Source organism: Rhinolophus hipposideros (assembly GCF_964194185.1).
Source record: "Rhinolophus hipposideros genome assembly, chromosome: 5".
Taxonomy (NCBI): Eukaryota; Metazoa; Chordata; class Mammalia; order Chiroptera; family Rhinolophidae; genus Rhinolophus; species Rhinolophus hipposideros.
In genome coordinates this window covers 93,462,972-93,473,088 of record NC_138051.1, presented here as the reverse complement: position 1 = coordinate 93,473,088, position 10,117 = coordinate 93,462,972, and the positions used below count along the sequence as shown (strand labels likewise).

General features: G+C 51.3%; 1 protein-coding gene across 2 annotated transcripts in view; it reads left to right on the top strand.

The window, feature by feature from the left end:
* The first annotated feature begins 224 nt into the window (after positions 1–224).
* The window catches only part of PRIMA1 (proline rich membrane anchor 1), a 53,917-nt gene continuing 44,024 nt past the window's right edge, over positions 225–10,117 (top strand). For both annotated transcript variants that reach the window (XR_013993366.1, XM_081048755.1), the window contains exons 1-3: positions 225–285; positions 923–1,046; positions 8,525–8,660. Coding sequence is in view for 1 of the 2 variants with exons in the window: in XM_081048755.1 (XP_080904881.1) it covers positions 954–1,046; positions 8,525–8,660 (229 nt within the window). In the remaining variant the exon portion in view is untranslated. The remainder of the gene's footprint in view (positions 286–922; positions 1,047–8,524; positions 8,661–10,117) is intronic.

Here is a 10,117-nt window from a genome sequence, read left to right as displayed (position 1 = left end):
GCGCCGCGCCCCCGCCCCGACTCAGCCGCCGGGAGGCCCAGGCGGCGCGCAAACTTTTGCTCTTGTGCCGGGCGCTCCTCCCTGGCACGTGAAGGCCCCCGGCGCCCGCGCAGTCGCCAGGGTGAGCACCGAGGCCCCGCCTAGAGGGCGGAGGACTGGGGAGGCGGCTGGCTTTAAATGGGGGCTGTCCGGCGGCTCTGGAAAAGAGTCTGCGGCGCGGGGGGGGAGGGAGCGCGTACTTCCCTTCCCCGCCCGGAGGTTCCGCTGGGGCCGCCGCCAGGCAAGGTAGCGGGAGGCACCTGAGGGCTACGGGCGGAGGTGGAGATATGGGGGAAGCCCACGCCCCGGGGCGGGTGGCTGGGGCCCCGGGGAGCGCGCCAGGGTAAATGGAGTGCGCACCGGAGATGCATGTGTTGCAGTGTGCGCAGTGAGGGCCGGCGGGGCAAAGAGGGTGCACGCAGCGTGTGACTTCATGGTGCTGTGCATGCGGGGTGCAGGCAAGTCAGTAGGTGTGCGCGGCAGTTTCTGTCGGTGTGCACGCTAGGCGAGTGGTGCCCGCCGGGTTTGAAGTGTGCTCACAGTGGGATTGAGTTGTGCGAGGCTGTAGAAACCTGGGGAGATGCAGGGGGACCGGTAAGTGTGCTTGGCTGTTTCTGGAGGTGTGCGTACGGGCCAAGGTACACATGCAGGGTTCTGGGGATGTGCACCAGGATGGAGTGTGAGTTCTAGGATACCAGCTCCTGCGGGTGTGCACGAAGGGTCAGCGAATATGCAAGCTGGAGTGAAGGGGCAGCCTTGGTTTACGAAGGGGCCCCAGGATGCCCGGCGTACCCGCCCATCCCGGACTTCTACGTGTGCTGGTACGCGACCGCTATGGTGCCCGTGCGGCTCCCGCCTGACCCGAGCTTTGCTCCCCTGACAGTTCGCCCCGAGAGTGGGTGCCGCGGGCCGAGATGCTCCTCCGGGACCTGGTGCTGCGCCGCGGCTGCTGCTGGCCCTCGCTGCTGCTGCACTGCGCGCTCCACCCGCTCTGGGGCTTCGTGCAGGTGAGTGGTGGTGAACCGGCTGCGAAGGCTGCGCGGGCTTGGGGACCTCCTGGGCAGGACCCGGTGGGGGCGCGGCTGTCACTTAACTCCCACGACCCCAGCTTCTTGCAGCCGCCCCTCTGGTCCTGGGGAGAGTTTAGGTAAAGAAAAGATGCTAGGGTCCCCCATACTCTGGCCAGAAGAGAGAAACTCCAGAGGGAGGCTTCAGGTGTGGCCTAAGGCCTGCAGGACAGAGTCATGAAACAAAAAGGGCTTAGGGAATGCCTCTTGATGACAACATTCTATTGCAGGAACGCCGGAAAAGAAACCTTAGAGCTTTTGCAAACTTAAAGAAAAAAAGATCCCAAGAACAAACATCCTTTATTTCCCACCAGAAACCACTAGTAAACTTCAAATTAGCCTTCTTAAGCTGGATTTCAACACAGGAGGGGCTATGTTTCTTGCAGTGAGTGGAGCTGGGGATGTGGACAGATTGTACATGGTAGCCACTCGTAAGAAACAATGGTGCATCTATAAGGATTGCCTGAGAATGAAATCCTCACCCTGGGTCCCCTGGCCCTTTGGCAAAAGCCAGAGGGACACCAGCTAGAGTTACCTCTGTTAAGGTCAGAGACAGTATTAGGTAGGATGGTCCCTAGTACCTCCCATAATGTACACCGTCAGCGGGACAGTGTGGTGAAGAGGTGGACTTTGGTGTCAGATCTGAATTTTGAGCCCCAGCTCTGCCCCTTACCCACTGGGCGACTTTAGGCAATGCACATAACCTCTCTGGGCTTGGTGTTTTTCTTCCTCATTGTGCTATTATAAATAGTTGAGATAAAGCAAATAAAGATTAATTAGCACAGTGCCCGGGCCGTAATAAACACTACATGGTAGCTGCCACCGCCATTATTGACGTTAATAATGGAGACGCTGCTCTCCTGTGTGGCCAGGGACTCTTACATAGTCTGCCCAACATCTGTGAATTGTTAGTGGTTCAGCAGGTGCTGGAGGACACTTTTACTGTTTCAGGCATTGAAATACCCCATTCTGGGTATTTGCAGCTTCATGTTCTCCTGGTAGTCTTTTGGGGGTTGGGGATTATTCATATGGTCATCTGAGTACGAGGTGACACTCCAAAGAAGAAGGGACAGGATGAGTCTGTCATGGTCCATGAGCTGTCCTAAGAAATGGAGCTCTGCTGGGAACCAGCTCAGACATGCCTGCTTGGATGGTGGCCTGAGGGACCCCTGGGAGAGAACCAGGGCTCTAGTGCTGGCAGGAGCAGGCTGGGTGGGTGGGTCGACGAGGGTCCACCCCCACCCCTAGCACCAGGCGTGTCTTCTGCTCTCTTCTCTGGCTTGCCTCTGCCTCACAATTGTTTTTCTCTCCTAGTTGACAGCTTTGTTTAATGTGTAAAACAGCAGTTATTAAACTCAGCTGTGCCTCTTCAGGATGTAGGATTTTGTCACTTCTAAACACTCGGGTGGTTTGGGACCAGCTTCCTTGTTCAACTTTTAGTTGAACCTCAGATGTTGAGTGGACTTCATTTTTATACTCATTCGTTTACAGTTTTCCCTGAGACTTTCACTAGTGCAGAGAATAGCACCCTGATGTTGTCCATCTCCGAGACTAGAATTCTGCCGTGTGAACTAACAGGATCGAAACAGAAGACCCCCCACCTCCCCCCACCACCCAAAGAAATACTTTTGTGGAAGCAGCTCAGTTTTTTAAGTGTCCTTCAGCCAGGCAGTACTTACACAACGTGTGTGTGTGTGTGTGTGTGCGCGCGCGCACGCGCGTCAGATGCTGTTATGCAATACAAACCAATTTTTGTGCAAATCAATCAGAAAAGGGATCCTCTAGACAGCAGAATGGGTAACATCTTAGCTGCAGGCTGTGGAAAAATTAATCTACAAATGATAAGGACTCAGAAGCCAAGGGAAGAGGGCCTTGGAACGGATGGATCTGGTTCTTAATCAAAAGAGCTGAATCCAGGGGAACTGAGGGGAGGAGAAGAAAGGTGGAAGTGCACGGAGCCATGTACTTTCCTTCAAGTGGAGAGATTAAAATCTGTCACGTCATAGGAATTTCTTGAATACAGAGAAAGAACTCAGAGCTATCTGTGCTTTCACGAGCATTTTGCCAGAAGAATCCCCTGAAGTTGTAAACATTTGGAAGGCTAAGACTGATAGAACAAAGTCCTACAATTAATAAGATAATTGGTGAGACGAGAGACCTGTGGTCCCCAAAGCACCAGGTTCCTCCCTTGAAATTATCCTGAAGCCTCTGGCTTCTGCCTAGATGATAAGAAACTTAATCATTAAACTCAGATGACACTTAAATTGCTGCAAGGTTGGTGGGGACATCCGTTAGCCTCCCCCTTTTTTTCTTTAATGTGTCTGGAATTGAGCTTTAGAGCTTTTGTGATTTAGGGTTCTTCTAAGTTCACTTCCAGATGATTCCTTTTTTGCAAGAGAAGAGGATGACAGGCTGGCAAATTTATTAGGTGTGACAGCAATGTATCTCATCAAGTTACTGTGGTGCTGGCCTGTCTCCATAAAAGATGCCAGAAGCCATCATCTTTGTGGGCGTCCTCCTGAAACCATCATCAGAGAGACAGGCTCTGATCCGAGCCTATGGGTCTCTGTGTGCTGACAAGTGCCACCCCTGACCCAAGCAATGCTGACCTCCCCTATGACCAGTCACTCCAGCTTCACTTATTTATTCAGCAGCACTTATTGGACACTTACTGTTTGTCAGGTTCTGTGTTAAATGCCAGGGACCTAGTGGTCCCTGCCCTCATGGCATTGAGAGTCTGGCACTGGAGAGATAATTAAACAAGTAATGGTGGCAGAGAGCTCAGCAGGAGCAAATAGCTTAGTGATGAGATCCGGTGGAAGAGACAGAGAAGTCTCACAGATACAGTGCTTCAGCTGAGACGTGAACAAGGAGAAGTCAGGAGCCAGGGTGCAAGAGTGAGTGGTGTCCAGACAAAGCGAAAAGCCCCAAGGCCAGAGGAGAAAAGGTGAGGACGTTCTTGTAAACCAATAGCATTGTGTCTTGCAGTTTGGACTTTATCCTGAGGGTTATGGGGATTTCCGGAGGTTTTATGCAAGAGACGACACACTCTCAGATTGGTTTTTTTAGAAATCTCTGTCCCTCTCCAGCAGGAAAGATGGATTCTCGGAGGGGGCCAAGACAAAGAGCAAAGAGGCTGGTGAGGGTCAAGTTGCCAGATTTAGCAAATAAAATCACAGGGCATCCAGTTAAATTTGAGTTTCAAACAAACAACAAATCATTCTTTAGCATAAGTATATCTCGTACAATATTTGGGACATACTTATACTAAAAAATTGGTTGTTTATCTAAAATTTAACAGGGTGTCCTGTATTTTACCTAGCGCCCCTACATAAGAGGTAAGGGCTGTCCAGTGGACAGGGAAGGGCTGTCCAGTGGAGATATGACAAGGTCCTGGTTTAGGATGGTAGCAGTGGCAATGGGGAAAAGTGGATGGATTCAAGCACTATTTAGAAGGCAACATCTACCAGACCGGAAAGATGAACTGATTGGCTAGGAGTGGGCACTGGCAGCCATGGTGTCCCCCCAGACCACAGGAACAGGTGACTGCAGGACCTACCTGTGTCTCAGGATTCTGGCCTCAGGAGAACGCTGCAAAGCAGGGGCGGAAAGGCAAGCAATGACAAGGGTGGAATAAAATGTGGTCCCAGGAAGTAATGATACCAGCATTTGCTCTGTGGGCCTTAGACAAGTTGTTGACTTCTCTGAGCCTTTGCTCCTTCTTAGTCACGTCCAGCTAAGAACAGGTGACTTTGGGGGTGGGCAAGTTTCTTCTCCTTGTGGCGTATAAACCACCAAGCCAAGTGTTGAGACAAGCTTCCAGTACTGGGTTTCCTCTCTACTGGTCTAAATGCAACACCACCAACCCACAGAACTTCAAAGTGGACCCAGGGTTGGGGGACGGAATAGGTCCTGTGTTCTCCACTGATGGGGAGATCATCTCCCAATACCCCTTTTCATAGAGCACCAACTGAAAGCTGGGCCCGTGCAAGCCTGGTAGACTCCTTACCCTCACTGTGCCTGTCGCCCCACCCAGTAGGTGGGATGCTAACACCTACCTCTCCCATTATCCTCATGGTGAAATGAAAGCCTGTCTCCTGTGGCTGACACATAGGAGGGCTCAGGAAGCCACACTTGGTCAAGATTAAGAAAGCACAGATCCACCTGCCTACCAGCTCCAAGATGCTGCCGGCTTAGTCAGGGAGCAGACATTACAAAACAGTGGGGAAGGTGCCCCAAAGAGAAGGGTTTGCAAGATGAAGAAGCAGCACTGGGCAGGTGGGTCTATTTTCAGGGTGAGATGTGGGGTTCAGGATGGCTTGCCTGAGAAGGCTATGCAAGAACTGGGTTTGAAGGATGAATAGAAGTTGGCGAGTGGATAAAGGGTCTGAGAGACCAACTGTCAGCCCAGTGGCCACAGGCTTGCACTGGACCAAACTCCAGTGAGGGGCCCAAGGGGGGCCCACCCCTCTGGAAGAAGGGCAGCCAGCCCAGACTGGATACTTTGTGATGATGGTTGGCTAAGCAGTTGTGCCGGCTCCCTTTTCGGTGAGGCCGTTGATTTCTAAAATGCATTGTGCTCCTTCACTTCCTCCCCCTTCAGCCTTGAAACTTGGCCCCAGTTCCCCTGCCTATAATTTCATCACGTTAAACACTCTTATACATCTGTGCCTTTATATCCTCTCACAAAAATAGGTCATTGTGTTAGGGCAGGTCAAACAAACGTGCTGCTCTTGAACTCTCTTGCATAAATTGCACCTTGGAAAGTGGGAAAGTAATTGCTTTGCCAATGGCATTGCCTGAAGTTCACACATTTGGTGGAGTTCAGTGGAGAAGCGATCCCAGATGCCAGCCATTGGGAGAGTGGAGCTTTTGAGCAACCCCTACGGTCTTAGCAGATCAGAATCCAGAAGACAGGCTGGATGATGATGGGAGAGCCAACAACTGCACTGTGGAGAAGTCAGTGGATTTACCACCAACATGTAAAGAGTTAATCACCTCCGTAAAACCATTGAGAAAAGGCTTACCATCTGAGGATGCGCTCTTCCCAGTGGGAGACGAGATTTCCTCCCAGAGTTCGAAATGCAGTCAATGGTCCTTTAAAAACACTAAAAGGTGGTGAGCGGGAGCTTCTTGGCCTCGCAGATATTAAGTCAGGGCTATAAATCTGTTCACCTCCTGCTGTCATCCAGTGGCCGTTACCAGGCCTGTTCACCCCTGCCAAATGCAAAGGGAGCAACCAAGCTCTGAAGCTCTGTCTGCCGGGCCTGAGCCATGTACGGCCAAGGGACTGCACTGGCCTTTGAAAGCAGGCCACCCATGGCTTGTTGCATGGAAATTGGAGCTCTGGGTTTCAACTCACTAAGATGACAGCCAGAGAAATTAACCATGGGCGTCACTGAGGTGTGAGGTGACCACCAACTCTTTCCTTCCTGCCTTTAAATCAGCTTGTTCCATGGGACAGGCACAAAATCCTAAACTTGTAGATTTGTGACAGTCTGCCTTAGGGAGAGACGCTGGCAGTCATTCTAAAGCGGTGGGTCTCCCACTGGCCATACATCAGTCGGTTAACCTCGGAAGCTCGTGCTCAGCTGCACTTGCAGAAATTCTGATTTTCCTGGTCATGGGTAAGGCTCAGGCATGAAGCTTCCTAGAGATTCTGATGTGCCGTCAGGATGAGGAACCACTGGTTGAGCACAGCCCGCTCCCGCTACTCTTCCTAGTTCACAAGTGAGGAAACTGAGACTGGTGTTGAGAAAAACACCAGACCAGGATTTAAGAGGCACAGATTCCGGTCCAGTGTTTAATATTCATTCATTCTTTCATTTGTTTTTTTCATTGATTCATTCACTAAATATTTATTGAATATCAGGCATTCCCTTAGGTGCTAGCGTCATGATAGTGAGAGAAAAAAATCAAAAGCCCAGCTCCTGCCCCCATAGAGCTTCTAGTTCAGTGGGGAAGATGGATAGAAACCAGGTAATCACCCAAATGTAGATTTCTGCTCCACACGGAGGAGCCTGGTGCCTCAAGAGCCTATAAAAAGGAGGTCTGACCTGGCCAGGGAGCTCAGAGACACTTTCCTGAGAAAGTGGTAGACCAGCTGAGCAATGGGCCAGCAGGAGGAAAGGGGTGCAGAACTTTCTGGGCCACTGGTGCAGCATACACAAAGGGAGGTAGCATGGGCAGGGCTCAGGGGCTAGAAGAAGGCCATTGAGGGCAGAGCAGAGGGTGAGAGCATGGGGTGAGGTGGGGCTGGACACGTTGTCCGGGGCCTCTCATGCAGGACCATGTGGCCACGTGATCCCGAGGCATTCAGGTGTTATTTGAGGGATGCAGGTGATCTGATCAAATGTTTCATGCAAGACCAGTCAGGCTCCCCTTAGTCATATAGGATACCAGAGCAGAGGCCTGGCCGGGTAAGGTTCCTCCCCCAAGATGGTGGTCCTTGGTCATCCCAGGAAGGCAGTCAGGAGCTGTGGCTGGAGAAAAGGTAAAGGCTTGGCCTTGTACCGTAGTGAGGAAGACTAGAGAAGTGGTTGGGTCTGGTTACTGACGACCTAAAATCAGGATCGTCACCATCCAGTTGCGAGCATCTTGGGCAGCCACTTTACCTTCTGGGCCTCAGTTTCCTCATCTGTATGATGGGAAGATTCTAGGAGTCAACCTTCAAGTTCTTGTCTACCTCTCATTAATGTTGAAGTCACTTATGTCCATGGACATAAGTGTCCAACTAACAGTCCATTCTGTGCTCTGTTTCCCTGGAAGATTTCTCATGACCATGCCTCCAACAGCTAGAGGGGTCATGTGTCTGGGAACAGAATTAAGACACTTTAAAATAAGCAGTAAAAATCATAGGGCAATACTCAGAAGCAGATGGTGGGCTTGAACGGGTTGGAGGGGGAGGGAAGCAGGTGCTCTATTTGGGAGCAGGGTACAGCCTCTGGGAAAGCCGAGTGCATGCACAGACAGAAGCAGCAATAAGCAGGAGACACCACGGGGGAAGGGCCATTGCCTTCCAAGCTTTCCCCAGGAACAACGATGTCACATCACCTGCGCTGTGACTTCTCTGGGCTGAGGACCCTACCCCTCACTCTCCACCTGCTCGGGTGACCTACACGCTAAGTTGAATGGTCTCTGACTGAAACCGGTGTAGGCCAAGAATTAGGGTCCAGCTCTGGAGTCCCATAGTTGGTCCCTGGAAGAGCTGGAAATAAAATCTTGGCCTTTAAACCCGCCAAGCCAGCCTCTCACGACATCATTTCCTTAGAGCCAACACGACTTCTGTATATTCTTCTTGCTGTGGTCTGGGGGGGAAGAACCCCAAGTTCCACAGGCGGTGAGTGAGTAGGGTGGGCCCGTTTCAGCTCCCAGTTGCTTCATTGTCTTCTCTCGGGTACATATGCCCATTTCTGCAGGTGACACATGGTGAGCCCCAGAAGTCCTGCTCCAAGGTGACTGACAGCTGTCAACACATCTGCCAGTGCCGGCCCCCTCCTCCGCTGCCCCCACCACCCCCGCCCCCACCACCTCCCAGACTCCTCTCCGCCCCAGGTAAGAAAAGGTTCGCTCTGTTTCCGGTTTCTCTTTGTGTTTTCCGGGCCCAGGAAGAACCTGTGAGCATAGCAGAGGGCAGCCTTGCTTCCTTTGTAATTTTCCACTGGCCGAGCAGGAGGGAAGCCAAGGCCCAACTTTTGCCTGCAGTCTGCAAAACGCCTTTCCCACAGAATGTTCTTGTGAGATGGAGAAGGATGTTTCTCCATCGGTTAATCAGATAAAATTCAATCTCCATTTGATGAGTGACTCGGCCTAGATTGTTCTGAAAGCCAGACCTTTAAACGAGGGCAGGCACTGGGCACTGGTCTTATATACCCCACCCACGCACATGGTTTCAGTTTTCGATTTTAATTCAGGGTTAAGGAGGCAATTAGTATAGAACCGAAGTGAAGGCTCTGAGAGCAAAGTTACTCAGAGGCTTTTCAGCCCTTTGCAGCAAACATCTCCTAACCTCCCCCACCCCCTTTCCCGTTTGCCTTGATTTCATCTATGAACAATTCAATTCTCTGGTCTTTCAAACAAAGGAGGGTTTCTTTAGCTAGACAGGACCTCAGTCCTGACCTCTATGGGTTAAGTTCCCTGCTCACAATTGTTAGTTGGTAAAGTCTGTAACAGATTTATATTGTAGAATGTCTGTGATCATATGTGGATCTCCCTCGTTGAACACATCTCCGTTATTTGGGGCATATTTTAAACAACCTGGACGATGCTTGCTGTCTGGTTGACTGTGTGTCCAGGCTCTTGGTGTCCGGGCCGTGATGCAATGTTCTGGGGGAATCTTTGCCGTTTGTGTGCATTTCTAGGCCCCTACTTGTTTCCGTTCTTACCTGATACCTGTGGCCTGAGGCTTCTCAGCGTGGGGTCCTCAACATCATCTGAAGTGTTTGTTTTAAAATGTAGCTTCAGGGGCCCACTTCAAACACACCCAGTCAGAGTCTTTGTGGTGGGGCTTAGGAATTGGCATTATAACAAATTCTGAGGTGGTTCGAATGCAAGTTAAAGTCCAGAACCTTGGCGGAGCAGGCCCTCTGCTCGGGGTATCTGCAGGATCTTTCCATCCCAATATGCTCACTTCCTCCTCTCTCCTAAGGAATCCCTGGGCTGCCCTGTGGCGCCCTGTCTCAGTGCAATCTACCCTTGGAGATTGCTCCCCTCCCTTCCTTTTGAATTCCTTCTCCTCCTTTCCCACTGTCTGGGCTCCAGGCCTGTGCTATCTGCAGGTATGAATGTATCTGATGGACCCTCATCCTTCAGGTAGAATCCCTTCTGTTCATCTCGTGCTTTCTGAACTTCTGTGCCAGACACAGAGGTGAAAGACCATTCTGCGGTTCTGGGATCTCTCAGCCTCAAAGGGAAGGCCCTCCTGTCAGCAACCAACAAAAAGCGGACTGAAAAAGCACAGAAGTGGTTCTCCAGGTGCCCTGGAAATCCTTGAGTAGTTGGGCCAAACTGTA